This window comes from Aotus nancymaae, unplaced genomic scaffold (assembly GCF_030222135.1).
Source record: "Aotus nancymaae isolate 86718 unplaced genomic scaffold, 86718_ANA_hifiasm-v0.15.2.pri h1tg000006l, whole genome shotgun sequence".
Taxonomy (NCBI): domain Eukaryota; kingdom Metazoa; phylum Chordata; class Mammalia; order Primates; family Aotidae; genus Aotus; species Aotus nancymaae.
The window spans coordinates 37,796,196-37,821,749 of record NW_026988417.1 but is presented as its reverse complement, the minus strand read 5'-3'; the positions used below and the strand labels follow the sequence as shown (position 1 = coordinate 37,821,749).

At 40.8% G+C, this 25,554-nt stretch overlaps 1 protein-coding gene across 4 annotated transcripts in view; it reads left to right on the top strand.

Annotated features, from left to right (window-relative positions):
- The window catches only part of TMEM156 (transmembrane protein 156), a 57,105-nt gene extending 31,879 nt beyond the window's left edge, over positions 1-25,226 (top strand). For 2 of the 4 annotated variants that reach the window (XM_064366378.1, XM_064366388.1), the window contains exons 3-7: positions 2,922-3,182; positions 4,699-4,818; positions 7,541-7,624; positions 21,145-21,250; positions 24,704-25,226. In XM_064366378.1, the coding sequence (XP_064222448.1) occupies positions 2,922-3,182; positions 4,699-4,818; positions 7,541-7,624; positions 21,145-21,250; positions 24,704-24,728 (596 nt within the window). In that variant the 3' untranslated portion in view covers positions 24,729-25,226. The remainder of the gene's footprint in view (positions 1-2,921; positions 3,183-4,698; positions 4,819-7,540; positions 7,625-21,144; positions 21,251-24,703) is intronic. The other 2 variants (XM_064366386.1, XM_064366387.1) reach the window with 2 other exon arrangements.
- The last annotated feature ends 328 nt before the right edge of the window (positions 25,227-25,554 follow it).

Genomic DNA, 25,554 nt, shown 5'->3' with positions numbered 1-25,554 from the left:
CCAGGCTGGTCTCGAACTCTTGACCTCATGATCCACCCTCTTCAGCCTCCCAGAGTGCTGGGCTTACAGGTGTGAGCCACCACGCCCGGCCAATATATTCTATTTTTAAATCCAGTGGCATCAGAACATTCAATGGTGTGGCTCTTGATGAGCAACTCTCTGGGCTTTGAGATGTTACTTGTTTTTAGTTTACTTTGACTTATTGAAAACAAAGTATTCTTAAAATACATCAAAATGCCACTGTAATTCACATACGTGTGATGGCCAGAGGATTATTTAGCATGTACTCTCTTCAAAAGTAGTAAATCTTTAAACAACAATTTTAAGTAAATCTGTAGATCAAAGTTCGATTTTCCAAGGAATCATTGAGCCCTTGCATTTATACCAACTCTTGCTTAACATGTAGTCATTGTCTGTGAAGTCTTTTTAATTCTCTGACTCTCCAGTGACCCTCTTGAGGGCAGGGCCTTTGTCTTGGTTTACTACTAAATCTGAAGCTTTGCGCACAGTGCCTGACATAATACATAATAGACACTCAGTAAATTTTTGTTGAATGAATGAATGAACAAATAAAGAATAACTACATATTTTCTGCAGTGCCTAACTGAACCTTGCAGTTATTATGAGATCAATCTATATTATTTAATTAAACCAAATAAAAATGGATCATTGAGAAATTAAATAATTCCTTTACAATCATAAAATATGCTGATGGCCTCAAGGCCAAGCATCACATTTATTACCTATATTTATTCAGTGAGAGAGATTGCCTCCTATATCACTAGTTACTGGATTGTTTTTTTGGCTTTTTTTTTTTTTTGAGATGAAGTCTGCTCTATCGCCAGGCTGGAGTGCAGTGGTGCGATCTCAGCTCACTGTAACCTCCACCTCCCGGGTTCAAGAGATTCTCCTGCCTCACCCTCCCAAGTAGCTGGGACTACAGGCATGCCACAACGCTCAGCTAATTTTTGTATTTTTAGTAGAGACCAGGTTTCACCATGTTGGCCAGGATTGTCTCAATCTCCTCACCTTGTGACCTGCCCGCCTCAGCCTCCCAAAGTGCTGGGATTACAGGTGTGAACCACTGCGCCCAGCCCTTTTTTGGCATTCTTTGAGAATGGGAACACAATTTCTTGGCATTTACCTTGTTTTTCTGTTGTTGTTTTCAAGTACTTATTGGGCATTTCTGTAGCTCCTCTTTCAAAAAATATTTTATCATTATAGATTCAGGGGGTACATGTGCAAGTTTGTTACATGGATATGTTGTGTAATTGTGAGGCTTGGGCTTCTAGTGCCCCATCACCCAAAGAGTGAACTTTGTATCCAACAGATAATGTTTCAACCCTCATCCCTCTGCCCCTCCGCACTGACTTTGGATGAAGTTCTTGCTCAAGCAGTGCCGTAACTCTTCCAAGTTCTGGGCTGAATTCAACAGAAGGCAAATTGTGAAAATGCCTCTATGATGACAGAGAACTAGGAAGTGTTTTAAGGGTTGGTAGCTCACAGATCTTCCTTCTCTGCCTCACTGAAAGGTGAAAACAGGCCTGGTGCGGTGGCTCACACCTGTAATCCCAGCACTTTGGGAGGCTGAGGCGGGCGGATCACGAGGTCAGGAGACCAAGACCATCTTGGCCAACATGGTGAAACCCTGTCTCTACCAAAAGACAAAAAATTAGCCAGGCGTGGTGGTATGTGCCTGTAGTCCCATCTACTCAGGAGGCTGAGACAGGAGAATCGCTCGAATCCAGAAGGTGGAGATTGCAGTGAGCTGAGATCATGCCACTGTACTCCAGCTTGGCAACAGAGAGAGACTCCGTCTCAAAAAAACAGAAAGATTACAGGCATGAGCCGCTGCGTCCAGCGTATGTTATCTTTTCACTTGGGCTAATTTGGGTGTCTTCACATCATAGTGGCCTTAAGGTGTTGGACTTATATTTCGTGGTTCAAGGCTCCAGTATTGTTTGGAGCCTAGAGCTGTGAGACAAACTTTTTTTTTTTGAGACAGAGTCTCACTCTGCTGCCCAGGCTGGAGTGCAGTGGTGCAATCTTGGCTCTACTTCCCAGGTTCAAGCAATTCTCCTGCCTCAGCCTCCCAAATAGCTGGGACCTACAGGCACATGCCACTATGCCCAGCTAATTTTCGTATTTTAGAGACGGGATTTCACCATGTTGGCCAGGCTGGTCTCGAACTGACCTCAGGTGCTCCACCCGCCTTGGCCTCCCAAAGTACTGGGATTGCAGACATGAGCCACCACATGAGAAAGCCACTTCTGTTCTTTAAGGCTCCCAGTTTACGGTACTTTGTTACAGCCGCCCTAGAAAACTAGTACATTGTGGGATGGGAAATGTGACCACATTGGTCACACAATACAGTCTGTCCCATAAGTCACTGGGGAAATGTGTGTATTTTCTTTGAGATGCTCCAATCCTATTCCACCACTGCCACTACCTGGTTTTCATGATCTTAAAAAATATAATCACTTTAATAATTATTTTTAGGTTGGCTGCAGTGGCTCAGGCCTGTAATCCCAGCACTTTGGGAGGTCGAGGAGGGAGGATCTCTTAAGTCCAAAAGTTGGAGACTAGCCTGGACAACATAGCAAGACCCAATCCCTATAAAAAATTTAAAAAATTAGCTGAGCATAGCAGCACACACCTGCAGTCCCAGCTACTCAGGAGGCTAAGGTGGGAGGATTGCTCGAGCATGGGAGAGTGAGGCTGCAGTGAGCCATGATTACACCACTGCACTCCAGCGTGGGCAATGGAGTGAGATCCTGTCTCAAAAATATGTATATATTTTTAGTGTAAGTAACTTCTTGTTTCTACTTTCTTGTACAGAAAGGAAGAGATTTAGTTTTGAATTGTATGTGTTTTCTTGCTATGTGTTAATATTTTGCAAATAACATTTTTTTACTTTCTAGTTCTCATCAGGAGAGGATCAATGGAAGTGAAAGCAAATGATTTTCGTTCACCTTGTCGGCACTTTAACTTCACTGTAGCTCCTCTAGTTGACCACTCGGAGGAATATAACACTACCTGTAATCTAAAAAACCACACTAGAAGATCAACAATCATGGAGGCAGAGCCCAGCAAGGAGAACTCTATAACCCATCCTTGTAGAATCGTGGAATACCCGAATGAGTGTATACACGTTTCTTTGCACCTAGAGAAGGATATAAAAAGTAAGTTTTTAAGGAAACTAGAGGGAAAAGAAGTTATCAGCTATAGACACATAAAATTCAGAAAGGGCTATCACATTAACTGGAAGCCGAAGAGCTGAAGAATTTTACTGATGAAAACATATAGCCTGTAAGAACATTAGTCTATTTATCCGTTTATTTTTCCCTCAAAATATGCTTTTTATGGGGCCTACTTGTAATTCGAGAAAGAGGAGGCATTTATGGGTCACGATCTGGAAAGACCTTCTGCCCCAGAATACATTTTTTGTTGTTGGGTGGCGGTGGTGGTGGTAGTTGTTGTTTGAGACAGGGTTTGTCGCCCAGGCTGGAGTGCAGTGGCACGATCACAGCTCACTGCAGCCTTGACTTCCCAGACTTGGGTGATCCTCCCACCTCAGCCTCCTGAGTAACGGGGACTACAGGTGTGTACCTCCACACCCGGTTAATTTTTTGTATTTTTATTTTGCTGCATGAGGAATGCAAGCCTGGCAGCTGAATAGCATGGGATAATCTTGGGGAGGCTGAGCGCTGCCATCCCAATCCACCTCTGCCCTTTCTCTACTTAGCCGCCTCTCTAAATGAATGTTGAATGCCTATTTAGTGTACAACTGGGTTCCTGTGAAGGGGACACCTAGGTTATGAACCCCACAAAGGCAGTCATCCAATAGCATAAACATGGTATACATTCTGTTAAGGTGACTAAGTACTAGCTGTGTTTTGTATACAAAGAAGAGCATACACAGGGTGGCTTAGAAAGTCAGTAGACAGTTGTGTGTTGGCTGTGATGAGACCACCCTTGTGTAAGTCACTGATTCCTGGTTCTGCTGGCCAGTGTGTCTTTATGAGACCACAGGAGACCATGCTAAGCTATTGCTGCATGGTGACCACCCTTCCCATGTTGCCTCATTGTCATCTGAATGAATGAGTTTATACCTGTAACCTTATTAAATGTAGGCCAGGGCAGCCATGTTTAATTAACACACGCACTTGATCTGATCATTGGCCTGTAAACCACTGTACTTACCACCTATTACCCTGTGGAAAGAGGATCTGATTATTCATTGTCCTGGCCACTTATATGCCTTAGACCAGTACTTTGACTTTGCCTGCCGTTCTCTTTCTTCCCCATCCTTCTTGTACTCCCTGCATCTTTCAACAAAGAATTCAAAGTTATGAATTCTAAGTGGCTCTGATGCTAGGACTGCTATGTTGCGGTTTTACCCTAGTTACAACGATGATAGTGAAACTAATATCAGCATAACCTGTAAGTGAAATGAATCCTAGAATTTTGGAACTAAATGGATACCTGGAAGCTACATGCTCAAGTTTTCCCATTTAATACCTTGATTTAATATATCAAGAAAGAATTCAGAAGAGCTAGTGACCCTGTAACAGTATGGTCATAATTTCAGCTTTTCAGTTCAGCAGAATATATTGTAGAACTCAGCTAAGCTGCCACATTGCCTTTTATCTGTTGAATAATTTTATTGGGTTTTTACAGTATTTGTTTTCTTTGCAGGTATCACTTGTTCTATGAAGATCACTTGGTATGTTTTAGTTCTATTAGTTTTTATATTTTTGATTGTCCTCATTACCTGCAAAATACTTGAAGGCCACAGAAGAGTGCAGAAGTGGCAGAGTGAGTATAATCCATGTAGTGCCAAGGAACTCCGAATCTCTTTTATTTTTAGTTCAATTTAGCATTTATTGTGCACCTACTGTGTATAAGTGGCAATTCTAGGTAATCCAAGGAATAAAAGCATAGATAAGACACAGTTCCAGCATGCAAGGAGCTTCATTCATCTTTCATCTACTCCGACAAGTGAGTAGGAGAGGAAGAAAGACTGGGTGAGTAGGAAGAAGCTGATGGGCTGGACATTGGGCAGGGCATAGTGGAAGTGAGGGCAGGAGAGAGAACAGGAAGTGGGGATAAAGAATTTTAGGCCAGGTGGGGTGGCTCATGCCTGTAATCCCAGCACTTTGGAAGGCCAAGGCAGGCAGATCACCTGAGGTCAGGAGTTCGAGACCTGCCTGACCAACATGGTGAAACCCCGTCTGTACTAAAAATACAAAATTAGTGGGGTGTGGTGGTATGTGCCTACACTCTCAGCTACTTGGGAGGCTGAGGCACAAGAATCGCTTGAACCTCGGAGGTGGAGTTTGCAGAGAGCCAAGATTGTGCCACTGCACTCCAGTCTAGGCAAAAGAGTGAGACTCCATCTCAAAAACAAGAATTTCAGAGTTGGAGATCTTGAGCAGAGTGGCTCTAGGTGACGAGTGTGAGGCAGAGTCAATCTTTAATAAGCATGGGGGTTATCAGATTTTTGGTAGGGCAGAGCTAAAATAAATTAGAAATTAGGCATCAAGACAGTAGGAATAATGTTAAAAATACTTAATAACTCATATGACCTAGGCACCCACCTATCAGGGTGGACATTGATTGTAAATTACTGATATGGTGCTACTGGTGTGTATTCAGGCAAATACTGGTTCTACTGACCTGTACCCATGCATAAAATGTATGACTATCAGGCTCAATGGACAGTTCCTAGTATGCGTAGCTAGCCTCTTAAAGACAGTGCTAAATGTATCACTATGAGAATAGGCACTGAAAACAAATGGATTTATGTTAGAGTCCTAGTACTACCACTTACTAGTGATGTGACATTAAGCAAGTTATTTAAATTATGTATATCCTTACCTCCTCTGTAAAACAAGGGTAATCACCACTACCACACAGGGTTGAGGTAAGGAAACAAAGAGATTACTCACAAAGTTGACCACAGTGTCTAGTGCATAGTTTTCATTAAAGGACAGCAGTATTGCGAGGTTGTATCATTTCTCAAGGCTCTCACCTTTTTTTTACCAGGCAAGGCAGTGTTAGCCATTTCAGTAGGCAGAACAGGTGGGTGCCTCTAGGTTTCAGTAAGGTTGCAATTAATTCCTTTGACTAAGCGTTTGTTGCAGATGTTTTTGAGAGCAGTTTCATTGTGCAGTGGTTAATAACATAATCAATACTGTTTCTTTGTAGAATAACCATTTTCAGAGCATGTTCACTAGATTCTTAAAGTATGTAAACAGAATATATGCTATTTTTATTTTATAGATAAAAAAGCCCTGAGACTCAGAGAGGTTAAGTGTTTTATCTAAAGTTGCATAGCTAGCAAAATGTCAGAACTAAGATGTAGGGGTATTTAGCTTTGAAACTTCTATTATTTAAAGTAAATATGTTATTTATAAATAGTGCATAGTTCTGAGTCTCTTGACCCATTTTTCATTATGAAAAGCTATGAGGAAAGAGAGATAGAAGTGAGCTAGGAAAAATGTCTAGATGGAGACCAGTAGTGGGGAGTCAAATTAAATTCTTACAAATATCTGCCCAAATGACAGACTTAGTAATTTTGAAAGGCTTGCAAATACAAGCATACAAAGTAATAAAAAATGTCACACCACTTAGGACATTAAATGTTATTGAATATTAAATATACATTAAATCTTCTTCACATCATGTCTATGTATATAATAAGATAAATAATATACTTTTCTGTGTATAAGAGCTGGTGCTTTTCATGAGAAGAGACAGCATAATGGCATTTATGGTAGTAAAGAAGCCACTGGTTTTGGAAAGAACCTGTATTTGTTAATTGAAAATAACTTTATAAGGAAAACCCCCAGAATCTTATTGCAGAAATATCTGCAACAAATACTTAGTCAAAAGAATTAATTACAACTTTACTGAAACCTAGAGGCAAACACTTGTTCTGCCTACTGAAATGGCTAACACAGCCTTGCCTGGTAAAGAAGGTGAGAGCTTTGGCAAATAATACAAGCACCACAATACTAGGTCCTAATACTCACTGCACAGAAAGCCAATCACTGAGAGGGTGAGTGTTGCCAAGGAAGAAGGCTTTAATTGGGTGCTACAGGGGAGGAGCTGGGAGCTCAGTCTCATATCCATCTCCCTGACCAACTAAAACTAGGGGTTTATATAGCAGAGAAGAAATGTAACAATGTGTAAGAAAACAGGAACTAGGGAGGGGTAAGAAAACAATCATGGAGAATGAAGGGTCTGGCATCTCTTTGTCCGGATATGGAGATCTGGTGAGTTTCAATTCTTTGATGCTGTTTTTTGAGAGGAACTCAGATAAAACAAATGTAAGGTTCAAGCTTTAAGACCAGAAGGGTCAATTTCTATGTTTATCCAAAAAACTCTTTATGGGACTGTTAGGTCAGTTTCATTATTCCAGGCCCTGTTGTGAATGGCTCCATTCTTTTTGGTAATCCTTTGAACCAATATGGGGAATATATGTTAACAGTGTGCTTGTTTATTACTTAATACTTAATATCTTTTCTGGAAACAGGTCATCAAGACAAACCTACATCTGTTCTCTTAAGAGGAAGTGATTCTGAGAAACTGAGAGCATTGAGTATGCAGGTTATTTCAGGTAAGTTCTGTGGCCTGTAAACAGAACAGCACTCAGGAAGTTCCAAATCTGCATGGTTTCACTACAGAAAAAACTCAAAATCTGAGATCTGAGCTTATGTAAATTAGCCTTGTATCTGGAATAACAGAGCTGTGGGCAAATGAAATCCAGTTTAATATGTCTTATTATCAGTAGCAATCTAAACTACCTCCTTAAATAATGGAAAGTTTGCGTAATTGGCAAGAAGAAACTCATGTGAGTAGACAGAGGAGAGAAAGCCATAGGGATAAGCCTTAGATTTATTTTTAAATGAGACAAGACACCATTATTCCCCAGAATTGCAAGAAGTAATTGCAGCATGGGCATGGCTTTCACTGGAGCCTTCAGTTAGCACAGGGTGGTGTTGTGTAAAGAGAACTTCTAATAGCCTCAATTAAAAAGCCCCCTGTCTTCTCCTGAGAAACAGAAATGGAATAAGGAAATTCTAATTAGAGCAGTGAAGGGGCTGTTAGCACAGACGTTGTGGTTCAGTCTTTCTCTTCTAATTGTGAAGCCTCCTTTTGGATTCAAGCTGTCAAATCACGTTAGAAAGAGAAAGGGAGAATGTGACATGGACAAAGACCTCTTCTTCAGCAGAGAGAAATAATATCCTTGATCATGAAAGCCACAGAATTATGAGTGCTGTTACCAAAGCTCCTTGTACACAGCCAGCGAGCAGGCACCTTGGTACTTTGTGAGATGTTAGGAAAAAAAGGAAGCACGGTTGGTTGGGGGGGCGTTGGGGTGCGGCTAGGGGAGGGACAGTGGGGGGTGAGGAGGGATAACATGGGGAGAAATGCCGGATATAGTCAAAGGGGGAATAGAGGCAGCAAACCACCTGGTTATGTATGCACCTATGCCACAACCCTGCATGACCTGCACATGTACCCGAGAACCTAAAGTAAAATTTAAAAAAAAAAGAGAGAAACCTAAAAAAAAAGTGGGAGGACACTGGCCAAACCTTCAGTTCTCCAGGCTACAGCTGCATAGAGATTCACACTGCATTTCACTGGGGACCTTGCAACCCTGTGTTCACTGGGAGCTTTTGTTAGCTCTTTAAATTAGCAGATAAGCAGAACCCTAGCTTGAGTGCACCTAAGGAGCTTAAATATTTAAAAAATTTAAACTTTCTACCCAGCAATAGCAGTAACATTATTAAGCTATGCCTGATAATAAGCATTAGCGAAATAATCATTTGACCCCAGTTAAATGTGGGGTAAGTTAATGGAAATTTTGTCCAGTGAATGAAAGTTTTGTTTTATTAATAAGTTAAAAGCCACAGTGTTGTTTTCAATGGCAAAACTAATTTTTAAAAGGAGAAAATGGCGCTTTTCCCTGTTTTCTCCCCTTAGTACATGTGCCCAACGATGAGGAATGTTTTAATACAGTTCTGTGGGGCTTTTGGTCCTTAGGAATTCTGGTCGTTTCTGTTTTCAAGTCGTAATTTACAGCACTGCATTCTTGTCTGAGAAAAAGTCCATAGTTCCCCTGTGAAGCCATATATTCGAGGGAATCACAAATTTTAAGTACTAGCTAACCACAAGACTAACCTCACAAAGTTGTATTTATGAGCCTGTGACTTTCATCCACTGAAGAAACCTGACTTAGCCATCCTTTCCCTTTAATAGCTCCCACTAAAAATCCTCTGGCTTTATGACCAGGTGTATAATATTAATGTTTAGTGCAGGCCAAGAGGTGATGGCCATTTTTAAAACCAAGAACCCTTTTGAGGCTTAGCATCTTGAAGAAGGAAAGAGGCAGAGTCTTTCTTATTTATATTCCTTTAACCTAAATGCAATCTTTTCCTTCCCTATTATAAGTTGCTTTTCTGAGAGAGAAATGGAAAGGAAATCATGTCTCCCTTGAGTGCCGTTTTTAAGGCCTCTCTTTGTAGTGATGGATTATAGGCAGCAGTGAGAATGTACGGAGAAATGTGTCAGCATGGTTCTCTGGAGATGCAGTAACACGGGTAGAAAAAAAAACGTAGTTCAAAGCAGCGGTAACTGTGTCACATCCAGCAGAAGCAGCTTGTTGTCGACTCTAGCCACACATTCCAGGATGTCTCTCCACTTGTTCATGCATTAAAAAGTGAGTTATTGTTATACACATGCGCAGAGATAGAGGGGCTTGTACCTCCAAAAGATGTTTATTCATCCTGCAAGAGAGAAATAAGGAGAGATTACCAGGACGCAGGCACCACATTGTGCCTGGCACATTCTAGGGCACAGTGAACACTGATGGAATAAATGCATCCTGCTGCTGTAGAAGGAGATGTCATACCGAATCAAATCCCCATCTTTTATATGTCTGTAATATTTTCCTCCTTGCTTCGAGAAGCCTGAGAGCTTATGTTTCCTGGCTGGGCATTAATCTACTTTCCATCTTATTCATTTAACTATTATCTTCACGCAGGCGATCTCTGTCTTATGTATCTGTGGATGGTTGTTGCTAGCATAATATCTGGCAATATGAAAGCTTCTTAAGTCTCACAAACCCTAAAGGGAAATGATTATAGAGTAAAAAGAGCAGATGAGCAAGAAATGAATCTTAGGGATTAAGACATATGACAACAAATAAAGTGACAGAGTAATTAGAGGGCATAGAATTCCACTTTATTGGCTGGGCCTGGTGGCTCACGCCTGTAATCCCAGCACTTTGGGAGGCTGAGGTGGGCAGATCACCTGAGGTCAGGAGTTTGAGACTAGCCTGACCAACATGATGAAACCCCATCTCTACTAACAATACAAAAAATTAGCCGGGCGTGGCGGCCTGCGCCTGTAAGCTGTTTGGGAGGCTGAGACAGGAGAATCACTTGAACCCGGGAGGCGGAGGTTGCAGTGAGCCGAGATCACGCTGCTGCATTCCAGTCTGGGGGACAAAAGTGAAACTCGGTCTCAAAAAAAAAAATTCACTTTATTAAAGAAGGCATAGCACACTTTGTAGAAGCGCTAAGGATATCAAAGAATCATAAAAAACATTGACTGTTGGCCAAGTGTGGTGGCTCACGCCTGTAATCCCAGCACTTTGGGAGGCCGAGGCGGGCAGATCATGAGGTCAGGAGTTTGAGACCAGCACGGCCAAAGTGGTAAAACCCCATCTCTACTAAAAAATACGAAAAATAGCCAGGCGTGGTGGTGGGCACCTGTAATCCCAGCTACTCGGGAGGCTGAGGCAGGAGAGAATTGCCTGAACCTGGGAGATGGAGGTTGTAGTCAGTGTGCCGAGATCCTGCCACTGTACTCCAGCCTGGGTGACAGAGTGAGACTCTGTCTCAAAAAAACAAACAAACAAACAAAAAACATTGACTGTCTTGAAGAAGAGATTTTGAAAACTATGCAAAAGTAACTCTAGGCTGAGTGTGGTGGCCTGCACCTGTAATTCCAGCACTTTAAGGGGCCAAGGCAGGAGGCTCGCTTGAGTCCAGGAGTTCAAGACTAGCCTAGGAAACATATTAACTCCATCTCTACAAAAAATAAACAAAATTAGCCAAGCATGGTGGCATGTGCTTATAGTCCCTGCTATTCAGGAGGTTGAGGTGGGAGGATGGCTTAAGCCTGGGAAGTTGAGGCTGCAGTGAACCGAGGTCATTCCACTGCACTCTAGACTGGGTAACAGATCAAGACCCTGTCTCCAAAAAAAAAAAAAGGTAGCTTTAAAATGTACCTCTAGAAACAGTGCTTAATGAGAGGACATTTATTGGAAAACCAGTAGGTATCCCATAGAAACAACAGGCAGGCTCGGGAATCTGAGCTTGGAAAATAAACAGGGATTAAGGGAGCCGGGGGAGGTCAGGAAACCAAAAATACAGCCCAAGTTGCATGTCAGGAATGGTCTGGTGAGAATGCCCCTGCTGGTGTCACCACCCTCTGAACTGCTGGGGCTACCCCATGGCTACCTTGCTGCTTTGCATCTCTCCTGAGGATTGCAAGCTCCAGGGAGGAGTAAGAGGGGAGGCCATACGGTGGTACTCTGGATGCCAGGAAGCAGGGAGAGGGGATATCTGCCCTTCTGGCTTTCTGCATAGTTAGTCATCACCCCTGACATGTCCACATGCTGGACTGTCAAATAAATATCAACACGTCAGGTTTCTAGGCTCAGAGCCAGTCTAAGTCCCAAAGCTGAAGAATGTTGGAGTCCGACATTCAAGGGCAGGAAGTATCCAGCACAGAAAAAGATGGAGGCCAGAAGACTTAGCCAGTCTAGACTTTCCACGTTCTTCTGCCGCTTTTATTCTGGCCTTATTGGCAGCTGATTAGATGGTGCGCACCCAGATTGAGGGTGAGTCCGCCTTTCCCAATCCACTGACTCAAATGTTAATCTCCTTTGGCTACACCTTCACAGACACACCCAGGAACAATACTTTGCATCCTTCAATCCCATCAAGTTGACACTCAATATTAACCATTATAAGCATTAAGTATTCAACCAATATTTATTGAACACTGACTGTGGGCCAGCCATTATACTAAGAATTGCTGATATAATGGCACATACCATAGGCACAGTCCATGCCTTTATAGAGCTTCCAACATAGTTAAGGAGATTCTACCTGTGGTTGACATAAGAGAATGGAAACTAATATCTCATTAAGCACCTTCCATATGTTCTGCACTTCCATGCACATCATTTCATTTCATTTCATTTCAAAAGAACTGCACAATGGTGAACTGGGGGACTTGGGGTTCAAACCACAGGTCAAAAGTCTTCCTGCTCTTTTACATTTAACACTAGAAATTGAGATGAAACATTTTCTCTGTATAAGGTCGTAAAAGTTTGTGTATGACAATGTGAGTCATCCTCATTTCGGCATTGGCTGAAATTTTCTTTTTTTTTTTTTTTTTTTTTTTTTTTGAGACGGAGTTTCGCTCTTGATACCCAGGCTGGAGTGCAATGGCGCGATCTCGGCTCACCGCAACCTCCGCCTCCTGGGTTCAGGCAATTCTCCTGCCTCAGCCTCCTGAGTAGCTGGGATTACAGGCACGCGCCACCGTGCCCAGCTAATTTTTTTGTATTAGTAGAGACGGGGTTTCACCATGTCGACCAGGATGGTCTCGATCTCTTGACCTCGTGATCCACCCGCCTCGGCCTCCCAAAGTGCTGGGATTACAGGCTTGAGCCACCGCGCCCGGCCAAGCTGAAATTTTCTTGCAATTAGTGTGGGTGGGTTCTAAGGGAACATGAAGCACAAGAAAACGGAGTTTTACTGTGAAAGAGAATTGTTAAATGTGAAAAAGAAGTGGATGGCCAGTAATTTATATTACACCAAAATAAAACTAATGGCAGTGTAAAATTATAATTTGCAACATGTTTATGGCCAGTATAATAAAGACTAAGCAGGTTTCAATTTCCTGCAGATGAGAAGATAAATTACTGGTGCCAGATGTCCTGCAACCAAGCAAGATAACATGAAAATTTAATTTTTACTTGCTTAACTATGTTGTTTATGACTCTTAAAATACAGATTTGGGTTCATAAAACAGGAAAGGTTACAGCCATCTGCTTGGTTACAGAATGAATCCAAGTGAAGAGGATGATTCTCTTTGCAGGAAGAAATTCACAAATGTGACAAATGTGAAGACTCTATAGGCAGAATAGGATGATTTATCCTAGTCATTCATTGAATGTCTTTATGTGACAGCCATTTATGTCAGGTCTGAAAGAATTGATGGTAAAATATGTGCACATAAACATCTCCTCCATCTTCATATAGATTGTCCCTGCCTGAACCATCCGCCTCTCTTGCCACACGCTACAAACCTCCTCCTCTCCCACCCTACATTGTCTTGTTCGCTCCAATCCTTCCCTTCTGATCTTGGCTTACTAACAAAGTTGTTTCAGACCTCTTGGACTAGGTCGATTCTCCTATTACACACCCTTAGAACAGCATACATCTTTCTTTGCAGCAACAATCACTGTTGCTGTTTTACATTTTAGTGTTATTGTGTTTTGTGTTATTATTTGATTAGTGTTTCTCCCACGAGCCAGTTGGCTTCTTGAGGTCAAGGACACTATCTGATGATACGCATCACTGCATCCCCAGCTCATAGCATGATGCATATATATGGGCACATCGTAGGAAGGTACCCAGTAAATATTTGCCAAATAAATACGACTCTACATTGACTGTGTTGAAAAAATGGCTGCTGCTGTCTTACAAAAGCCTTTCAAATACTTCCCCCTACTAACTTAAAACTTTTGATTATGCCTATCCAAAATAATAAAAAGAAAATGGTTAAACACTTCATCAGTTTTATCTTTTGGAGTATTAAAGATACCTGCAGTGTGAATTAACCAGAAACTGAATCAGTGGCTCAAAATATTGGCAGCTGTCAGTTCAAGACTTTTTTTCTTTTTAGTTAATTCTGGAAAATTTTGCAGTCATTTATTTTCCATCTTCATTTGATTTTCACATTGACTAGACTTGGAACAGATGACTAGTTTTAGGATCATTGTTAATAACAGATGGAGCTTTGAACATGGGAGGAAGTTGGCGCCTTGAATAATAGAAATCTATTTTAAGCGGCCATAATTGGTTCTGTTAGCCCTAAAAGGCTACTAGCTAACTTGGGCTTACAGAAAACTGCCAATGTTTTTATGTGATGAGAAGGTCAGAATGATGTATAGCAATATTGAAATTCTGCATTTCTATAGTAATAAGGAGACATAATTAAGACTGTAGGGTTTTTTGAAGCCAGATCACAGAACTGAATAAGAATCACTAAACCATCAGAAAAATGTCACAGCTGTCTTGACCTAAGTAATCTATGAAGATTAACCTGAATTCCTTCATTTTTGGAGAAACTCTTGTGAGGAAACCCAAGGACTTAGTGGGTAACAGTTTAGACGTTTATTGCCATAGTTTCCATGAAGAGTCACTATGGTTGCATCTCTCAAAGTGTGACGGAGAAAAGAAGGAGCTAGGGGCATCATTTCCAAGGTCAGCGACCCATAGGCCTCCCCTGCTGAACATATATATGGCTCCTTTTAAATTCTGTCCATACCCCCTGGGAGGGCTTAAAAAGATGCTGGCGAAAATATTTTTTGTGCTTGGTAGTGCTTTCTATCAAAACTCACTGTTTTCATCTCATTTTATCCCTACCTTTTTTCCCTCCTTTTTTAGCCTCCAGGCAGCCACACTAGCTTTGTCAAAGCCACAGGGAAGTGATCGTGGTTCTGCAGGTGTCAGTCCCCACTGCCAAAACTTTGAATGGAATGTGTGAGGCAAGGCCAGGGCCCTGCCAGGATTGGCTGCTTGGCCGCTGCTGCCCACAAGGCTGCACAGGTGCCTCATGTCAGTGAATCTCTCTGGTCCAGTGCTTCCCTTTAGGCGTGGGGACTTAGCCTCCTGCAATGGCGGCACACCAAGAAGGATCCATTGTATAATGCAGTTCACACCAACATGTTTATAAAACCTCATGGCCAGTGCATTAACCTACAAACAATGATACAATTGAGAGAAATACAGACCAAACGCTTTTGACAGCAAATGTGTATTTTCTCTTCCAAGACAGATCCATGTGGGAAGTCAAATCACAGGAAAGAGTTGTTGGTTAGGTCTTAAAATGCATTCCTTTGCCAGAGCAGGTGCAGTAGCCGACACCTGTAATCCAACACTTCGGAAGCCAGAGGTGGGAGGATCCCTTGAGCCTGCAATGAGATGTGATTGTGCCAGTGCACTTCACCCTAGATGACAGAGAAGACCCTATCTCAAAAGAAAAAAAAATGCATTCCTTTGGCAGATAGCTTGAGACCTTTCTTCCCATTTTAGGGGTAGCCTGGCAAGCTCATTTTACATAATGGTTTTTACATTTAACAAGCTTTGGATTAGGAATAATTTTTTGAAGATGAATTTGTGTGTTTGTGTGCTGATCGTGTGCTGATTTTATATATTAAAATCAGAGGGTCATTTTATTTTTCTTACCTGCAAATTCCTGGGTGGCCTTCTAGAATTGCTCCTTGAGCTGACTGATCCCATGCCCTCTTACTTAGAACAATGAGTCAAGAGGTGTTAGATGATATTCTTTTGATCATTCAGCACATATTTGTTGAGGACCTATTATGTGTCATTCTCTAAAGTAGGTTCTGGGGAATGAAACAGTGCTCAAAATGCAATCTTTGTGCTCAAGGAGGCAGACAAATGAGTAATTACAACAGAGTTGGATAAGTTCTCTATTTGGGAAGTGGAGGGCACAGAAGGACATATACTGTGTCACCACCTAACCCTATTTACTCCTTCTTGGTATTTTTTAAAAGTTACTTTTTACTTTCCAATTTAATAACCATGTAAAATGTAGCTGAGCAAGTAGTTTTGGAGATGAGTATAAAAAAATTGATGGGGCTAATTCCCTTAGCAGCCAAGAAAGGCTCGCTAGAATGAGGAAGTTTTAGATGTGCCTTCATGGTGGGAGATGGACCTTGTCTATGACATGAAAATCATTCAGGACCAGAGTAAGAAAAACACCTTGCAAGTTTCTGTTACTCAGTGGGAATCAAAAGCTGCTTGGGAAAGATGAGCTGAGGTTAGATACCAGACGTCATGGATATAAAGCACCTTTGAAAAGCAATAGAAATCTTTTTTTAAAAGAAGGAAAAGAAGAAGCATCCAAGGGCTGCCTGGGCATGGTCATGGATAGTGTGATTGGGGCTTTATTTGAGAGCATAAGGCATGGAGTTTTATTTTTAATCAAAGTTTCTACTGCTGAAAATCCATTTTGTTCACTAGATTCAGCGGGGTCAAAATTCAGAGTGGGATTTAAAAAAAATTTTTTTTAAGGCTCTTTGAAGTTCCTGAAAAGAAGTCATAGAAATGTTTGTTTCAGAGATTTGACAAATTCATGAAAAGACTGCTGTGAAGCTCTAAAATATTTCTGACTCTTCCTACTGCCTTAACTAGTGTTGGTGAATTAATATTTGAAAGAAATTTTATTTCCTATGTAGAACTAGAAAAAAATTCCACCTGTTTTAGTTATTCTGAAGAAGTCATTAAAATGACATATATCCTATCTTTTTGCTTTTTAATCAATTTTTAAAAGTTTTGCTATTGCCATATAAGTTACGTGACTTTGGATACTGAAAGAAACTGAAGATAATGCCTCACTAGAGAATTACTTTAGACTAGCCATCATTTTGACAGGCAATCTCATTCTGTTGTAAATTACAGTTATATTTTATGCTATAAACATCAGCAAACCAAATGAATAAGCAAATGATCAGTAGTTTGGCTTTTCAACCAAAAGAACTCTGTTAATTTCCTTGGATAATTATTTAGTTTCATGAATAGGCTCTTATGATATATATATATATATATTTTTTTTTTTTTTTTTTTTGAGACGGAGTCTCACTGTTGTTGCCCAGGCTGTGCCTCCTGGTTCGGGCAGTTCTCCTGCCTCAGCCTCCAAGTAGCTGAGATTACAAGTGCCCACCATCACACCTAATTTTTGTATTTTTAGTAGAGACAGGGTTTCACTCTACTCCTGCCCTCAGATGATCCACCCATCTTGGCCTCCCAAAGTGCTGGGATTACAGGTGTGAGCAATATCTTAACCTTTATAAAGAATGATCTCAGCTGGGTGCAGTGCCCCAAGTCTGTAATCCTAGCATTTTGGGAGGCTGAGGTGGGCAGATCACTTGAGGCCAGGAGTTCGAGACCAGTCTGGCCAACATGGTGAAACCCCATCTCTACTAAAAATACAAAAATTAGCCGGGTGTGGTGGTGCATGCCTGTTGTCCCAGCTGCTCAGGAGACTGAGGTGGGAGAATTGCTTGAACCTGGGAGGTGGAGGCTGCAGTGAGCTGAGATGGTGCCACTTCACTCCAGCCTGGGCAACAGAGCGAGACTCTGTCTCAAAAACAAAACAAAACAAACAATGACAACGACAAAAGAACAATCTCAAATCTCAAACTGTGGATTATAAGATGCTTTAGCTAAAATTGAGCAATTATTTGCATGGTAAGTTCATTCTGAAGTTTTAATGTGCATCAGAATCAACTTGGATGTCTATAAAAATTCAGGCTTCTAGGCCTCTATGAAGAGAGATTCTTAATTCAATAGATCTGCAACATGCATTTTAAATCTGTTGATTTTCAGGCCAAGGGTCTGTCAATCACTGTTAGAGATAGAATGCTTGTTCGTAGGTACTGCAAGGAAAAATTAGCATTCAGACAAAAAGTTTTCTTGCAAGGCAATTTTACTTGCTGCAGAAAGGGTACTGCTTGTCAGCCATTTGCTACAAGAGTACAATGAACAAAGGAAATGCAGGCATATTTATTATTTATGCATTGGGTCTTTACTGCTGTGTAAAAACTCCATTGGTGGGAGCTGGACTTTACAATCTAAACTAAACGACTGGCTAATAACTTAAAACTTTTCTGAATAGGTAAAGGCAATGGTGAGTAAAAGGAAAAGAAAAAGTCTATGTAAGGAAGGGGAAGGAAGTTGCTTGTGAAAGGACTTAGAAAAATAATAACAAATATCTTGGTTAAAGTACAAGGACATAGATTGTACTACGTGCCTGTGAGCACGTGTAGCACAAATATCTTGATTAAAGTACAGGGACATAGAATGCACTTATTCTTTTATATCTAATAGTTACATAGGATAGGGCTTAACAAAGAGTTACTAGCAAAAAGCAAGAAAGCTTGAAGAAAGCCTTTAAAAGCTACTACTATTTCTAACATTTATTATTATTCTTTAACAGGAAGGGAAACTTTGAAGAGCAACTTTTTACTTTCTACAATTTTCTCCTTTTGACTTCTGGCTCAGTTGTTCTGCCTGAGTCTTTAAAAGAAAAAGCTTCTCTGGGCCGGGTGCAGGGCTCCCACCTGTAATCCCAGCACTTTGGAAGGCTGAGGTGGGTGGATCATGAGGTCAGGAGTTCAAGACGAGTCTGGCCAAGATGGTGAAACCCCGTCTCTACTAAAAATACAAAAATTAGCCGGGCATGGTGGCAGGCACTTGTAATCCCAGCTACTCGGGAGGCTGAGGTAGAGAATTGCTTGAACCTGGGAGGTGGAGGTTGCAGTGAGCTGAGATAGCGCCACTGCACTCTAGCCTGTGCAACAGAGCGAGACACTCTCTCAAAGAAAAGAAAAGAAAAGAAAAAGCTTCTCTGGATAAGATGGAGGAAAGTTAAGGGAGGCTTTAGTAAGAGCTGTTGTTTTTGTTTTTGTTTTTTCTGGTTGATGAAATACTAGGCTAAAAAGGATAGCTAATTGAACTAGAGCACAAGTACTGCTCTAATTATTTGGCAGAGTGTCTAGTAAAGGTTCTCTACAATACTACTGTACATCTGCTCGGGGATGAATAAGGGCGGACTGATGGGTCAGCTCTTGGAAGTGCTTGACTTCACTGCATCTTGTTAAGTCTTTAAAGAACGCTAAATTTTCTTCTTGTCTTTGGAGACACGAGGTAAAATTGGTCTTAGAAGATGGAGGCTGGATGGGCTTCGGGGGCTGACTTACAGGAAATAGTAGAGAGAGAGTTTTGCACAGTTGATTATCTTAGGCTGTAGGATTTTGAAAAGAGCTACTATGCAGTCTTTGTTTTGTTGATTAGAGGAATATCTGAGTGGAAAGGGGACAATTTGGGTTTCTGGCTTACTGTGTGCACAACTGTAACAATCGCTTTTATTTACAGTGCGGATGGAATATTTATTCTAGTCAGGCATTTACATCTTGATACGTTGTCTTAATTGCTATGGTTTGCCTTAGGTAAATACGACTTAATAAAGGGGAAGAGTTTTTAGATGTTGTAATAACAATAGTAAGCTGTATAGGATTATATTGTTATACTGACAGCTAGAAGGAGTAATTCTTTTGGTGAAATGGATATATGGTTATAAAGACTGACAAAGAATCTTGGAAGCAGTCTATCTTAAACTTTTAGTGTTCTATAGGACATTAGACTAAGCAGAACACAGAGATACTGTTTTAGAGGGACAAGAGTCTGATTCTTATTAATTAATACAGCTACTATTTTTCGTATTACTAGTATCTCTATAGGAACTTAATATGTCTTCTTAGTCTGAGGACGTCTAAGAGGGACAGAGATATTTTTCTGAAGTAGTAAGCTGTCTTTGGTTATGTAAATCTCTACAAGGCATAACTAAACAGGAATCAAAAGTAATAACTTGAGGTGAGTTAGATCTAATTACATTAATAATAAGATGGGGAGTAGTTAGAGGAAGAAAAGAAAAAGAAAAGATAGATAGACTAAACTTTTCTTAGCTTTAATTTGGTAGGGCTTGATCCTGGAACAATGGCTTATGATTCTGACATTGATGGTGCTTTCTTGACTTGGGTGTGATGTGTCTTATTTCTTTTCTGCTATGCTTTTCTGCTTAATATGTACCTCATGGCCGGGCATGGTGGCTCATGCCTGTAAATCCAACACTTTGGGAAGCCAAGGCAGGCGGATCACCAGAGGTCAGGAGTTTGAGACCAGCCTGGCTGACATTGTAAAACCCGTCTCTTTTAAAAATACAAAAAAAATTAGCTGGGTACAGTGGCACATTGCCTGTAGTCCCAGCTACTCAGGAGGCCGAGGCAGGAGAACCACTTGAACCTAGGAGGCGGAGGTTGTAGTGAGCCAAGATTGTGCCATTATACTCCAACCTGGGTGACAGAGCAAGACTCTGTCTTAAAAAATAAATAAATAAATTCCCAGAGAAGGTTCTACAGTATTTCTGTACCAGTGTTTGATCATCTTCATGGACAAGAAGCATCATTTTCTTGAATACACTTAAATCCCCCTTTCTGGTTTCTCTTCTTAAGAAGCAACCATCCAAACTTCTCTTTCAATTGTAGGTCACCTCATTGTCACCTGCGTTCAGGGCTTCATATCAAAAGTAGAGATGTCTATGAAACAAAAACTTAATTCTCAATATAAAAGCTAGAAAAACAAGACCATGGATCTCAGGAGAATGAAAGAGATGCCATAATGTAGGAAATAAAGTTTCATCTTCCACCTCGAAGTCAGCTGAGGATAATATTAGAAGAATTTTATGAAGTCACACAGTCATGAGCAGAAAGACAGATTAGAATTCATCTAATTTGTAACTTCGCTTCTTAGTAAAATTGTCCCTGAGATCAAAGTCATCATTAATATTCCTTAGGGACATATTTCAACAAAATGTGATAGAATAAAATGTTTGCAGTCAGTTTCCAAACAAAGATTCTTTGCTTGCTACTTGACACAGGACTTTTTTTTCTTTGTTTTTTCTCAAAGAAGATGATTATGAGACACTGGACTTTAAATTTGTTCTCTGCATTGTCTTCCTTAAGTATGCTTCAGGTCTTTGTGCCTAGGAAATCGGGTGAGAAGTTGAGAGAAATGGGTGAAGGTGTTAGAGAGGTAGGCAGGAAATTCAGTGAGCGTGGGAAGTGCCAAAATCCTTTCTAGATGTAGAGCCTGGTTCTCTTACTACATTTACTGCATTTGAATAAGCTTGTTTCTTTTTGCTATTTACTAAATATAGACTAAAACAGTTCTCCTTCTTAAATAGCAGAGACCACGCAGAGGCTACCCTTGAATCAGATCCAGGAAGTGCTTCCCCCAATACCGGAACTAGAAGTTACTTTCCCAGTGCATCACAAAGATCAATACACACGGTAAGTGATGACTGGCTTTATTGACTTTATTCATTATAAAAACAGATAGATTCGAGGAGGCACAGTCTATCCCCAACTCCATTTCTGTCTGGCAGGAGGCAGAAAGTGATGAATTTGCAAAGTCAGTTCATATGAATTAGGTGACATGAAATAAAATCACTATTTTCTTCAGCATCTAGGAAGGATCAGCAGACGGATGTCTTAGTCTGTTAAACTAATCTCTTAGTATTTTAAACTGCTCCTGAGATGTTAGCTTATGCCTTGGCCCTGTTTTCCCTGGAGTTGAGTCATAATTTAGTCAGACTATGAGAAAATAGAGAATGAGATGTATAAAGCAAACTGCCTGCTCCCCAATTATTGAAATAAAAACTTCTCTAAATGTAACATCTGAAAATCTAAATTAATGCACATTGATTTCGATGTATTTAAGTCTAAAAGTATGGTCAAAAGTGTTGAAATGTTTTTAATTCATTCATCAAATCTTTTTTAAGTAGCAATGATGTTAAAGGCACTAAGAATAGCCATTGTAGGGAGTGTAAAAATTATAACAGGGAAGGGGAAGGAAACTAGCACCCCCCTTGTTGTGCTTTGTGGTAATTGGTCATATCATTTACTCTTCAGAATACATGGATGGTAATCAGTCAAGGTCCTATCAGGAAATTAATATCGTACTCAAACTGAATAATTTGAAAAGAGTTTAATGAAGGGCATTTCTTTTGTTTTTGTTTTGAGACAGAGTTTTGCTCTCGTTTAGGCTGGAGTGCAGTGGCACGATCTTGGCCCACCACAACCTCCACCTCCTGGGTTCAAATGATTCTCCTGCCTCAGCCTCCCGAGTAGCTGAGATTGCAGGCATGTGCCACCACGCCTGGCTAATTTTTGTATTTTTAGTAGAGACGGGGTTTTTCCATACTGGTCAGGCTGATCTTCAACTCCCGACCTCAGGTGATCCACCTGCCTTGGCCTCCCAAAGTACTGGGATTACAGGCATGAGCCACCATGCCCAGCCATGAAGGGCATATTAGGTCAGGGTGTGGGAAAATCAAAAAGAAAGAATGCAGAACCCTGAGACTAGGAATGGGGGGGCCCTGCTACTGTCTTTAAGACTAAAGGAGAAAGAAACCCAGAGAGACAAAAACAGAGAGAGAGGCAGACATGCACACATGTTTGTGCACACACACACACACACACACACACAGAATGTGTGAGGAGGGCTGTCTGATAGGAGTTGCGACATTTGGTCAAGGGACACTATAGCCTGGGGTCACCCTGAAAAGAGAAAATAACGATCCCAACTTTAGGAACTCTTAGACAGTGTGGGTAGGAATGTAAACTAGCATAGCCACTACAGGAAACAGTCTGGAGATTTCTCAAAAATGAAAAATAGAACTACTGTTCCATTTAACAATTCCACTACTGAGTATCTACCCAAAGGAAAAGAAACTACAGCAGGGTGTGGGGGCTCACAACTGTAATCGCAGCACTTTGGGAGGCTGAGGCAGGCAGATTGCTTGAGCTTAGGGGTTCAAGACCAGCCTGGGCAACATGGTGAAACCCTGTCTCTGCAAAAAATACAAAAATTAGCCAGGAGTGGTGACATGTGCCTGAAATCCCAGCTACTCAAGAGGCTGAGGCAGGAGACTTGCTTGAGCCTGGGAAGTTGAGGCTGCAGTGAGCTGTATTCATGCCACTTCACATTAGCTTGGGAGGCAAAGTGAGACCCTGTCTTAAAAAAAAAAAAGAAAAAGAAAATGAATCAATATAGCAAAGCGATGCCTCTACTCACATGTTTATTGCAGCACTATTCACAATAGCAAAGATACAGAATCGACCTAAGTGCCCATCAACAGGTGAATGGATAAACAAACGTGGTACATATACACAATGAAATATTTGCTGTAAAAAATGAAATCATGCCATATGCAGCAACATGATTGGGACTGGAGGCCATTATTTCAGGTGAAGTAAGCCACGGACCAAAAGACAAATATCACATATTCTCCACTTGTAGGTGAGAGCTAAAACAAATGATCACAGGGAGGTAGAGTGGAAAGGCAGAGAACAGAGGCTGGGAAAGGTAAGTTGTGAGGAGAGGATGAAGGGAAATGGATTAAAGACTACAAACGTACGGTTAGGTAGAAGGAATAAATGGAATGTCTGAAAGGAGAGTAGGGTGACTATAATTCATTTTATTGTAATTCATTTTATTTTGGTATCTTCAATTTTTTGTACTTGGGTATTGTACTTGGGTAACAGAGACCCTAAATATCTTGACTTGATCACTAATCACTATGCATTATATATATGTAACAAAATTTCCCAGGTATACCATACATTTATATAAACAAGCCCCAAGTTTGCTCTTCTCCTTCCTCTAATGTGCTAGTACTCTCCATTGACCAAACCCAACCAGAGCCAGGGGGCACTGGAGCCCGGTGGAGGCAGTTATGTAAGTTGGTTTTCCACAGCACCAAGCAGGGTGGAAGCAAGTGGAGGGCAGATCAGGAGAGGCAGCCAAAGGAATCCAGGGTAGATGGCTCAATATGCCAAACTGAAACTAAGTCCCGAGGATCTGTCTGTGTTCAGGATTAAACAGAGGCACGTCTTAGTGCTTGGGTCTTAGTGCAACCGGGGTCTGCTGTGGCTCAGAAATTCCTATGTAGCAAATAGTGTAGTCATATGATTGTGCCAATGAAATATTACTGAACATTACTATACTTGAGAAATACTACTGAACAATTATACGTGAGACCTCTCATTCTGGTCCTTCATTCTGGGATGCTTATCTTTGCATCTGAAGAGTTCCTCTTTGTTCATTCACCAGATGATTTTTGAGCATCTACTGTATGTCGAGAATTCTACTCATTGGCAAAAACAACAATGTAGTCAGTGGAGGAATCAGATTAGAGAGTCCCTCATTTCAATAAAGACTGTTAAGTAACATGATAGAGGAATTCACATGGGAGGGACTAGGGGAGCGCAGTAGAGACACTCCACCTCCAGAGGACAGGATGCCTAGCATTTAGATGTTCAGTCAGGGTTTGTTGAGTGAATGAATAAATCCCAATTTCTATGTCTCTGTGCTAGAATCATGGAATGTTATAATTGAAAGAAACTTGCATGAACGCTTACACTTTCATTTGATAGGATATAGAAAATACAGCAAACATACTGTAGCAGCAGAGGTTAGAGGAGACCCTGGGTTTCCTTGGTCCTGGGCTGAAAAGTTTATCACTGAGCACATTGTCTTCTTAGGGATATAACAGGGGGCGCCATGGCATAACAGAATCAGAAAGAGCCCTGAATCAGAGACTTGAGGATGCTTGTTGGTTGTCTTATGAGACATGGTTTTAATAAATGATTTTAAAACTGTTTTCTACCAATTCTAATTCAAGTAACACTTAACAAAATTTTTGTGTGAATAATATTTTCTTGTTTTTATTAAATCTTCAGAATATCCCTGGGCAATTTGGACTGAGCCCTTTGGAAGAATACTCATAGTTTTAGTCCGTGAATGAGTAGATTGGAAAATGTTTGGGTCCAGCTGAGGATGCACAGTTGGAAAGCAGGAGGAATGCTGACTGGTTGATGAAAACTAGCTCAAGAGCATTCATTTGACCCATGAAATCAAGGGAACAAGAGTTTTTGCAAGAAGCCATTTGAGTCATGGAAAACAAGCTGATGAAACCCATGGAAACAGCAAGAGAATTTCTACTCTCTCTTTTTAAAAAATCTGTCACTATACAGCACAGAACGGAGCCAAGATTTTAATTTTGAGGAACCAAAAACAGGATCAAATATAAAAACCCTTTCTTTTATTGGCCCACGTTGTAGATGCTGATTTGATAATTTTTTCCTATACAGATGGATTATTTCTATTTTACAGATTATTTAAGAGTGCCTGAGTTGTTTGTTTATACGTTTGTTTGCATTTATGAATCTTGCCACCTTTTGGCACCAGGATGTTTTTAAAAAATTCAAAGATACCAAAATAAAATGAATTTAAATAAAATACTTAAGTACTTAAATCTAATAGCAAACCGCTTCCTTTGATTCTTTTGGCTTTTATATTTGTGGTAGCCATTATTAATGTCAACAATAATTATAGTTATTAATGCCAATTAAAAGCACGTATAGACAAGAGGGCAGCTTTTAACATTAAAATATAAAAATGCTTTCCCAGAGTTGAAGTGGAACTTACTCTCCTGGCCAGTTTTCTATGGTTGAAATTGCTTATCTGAGTTGATTTATAGAGTTAACTGCAGGGTCAGATTTGATAATCAGTGATGGGGTTCAGGACATGC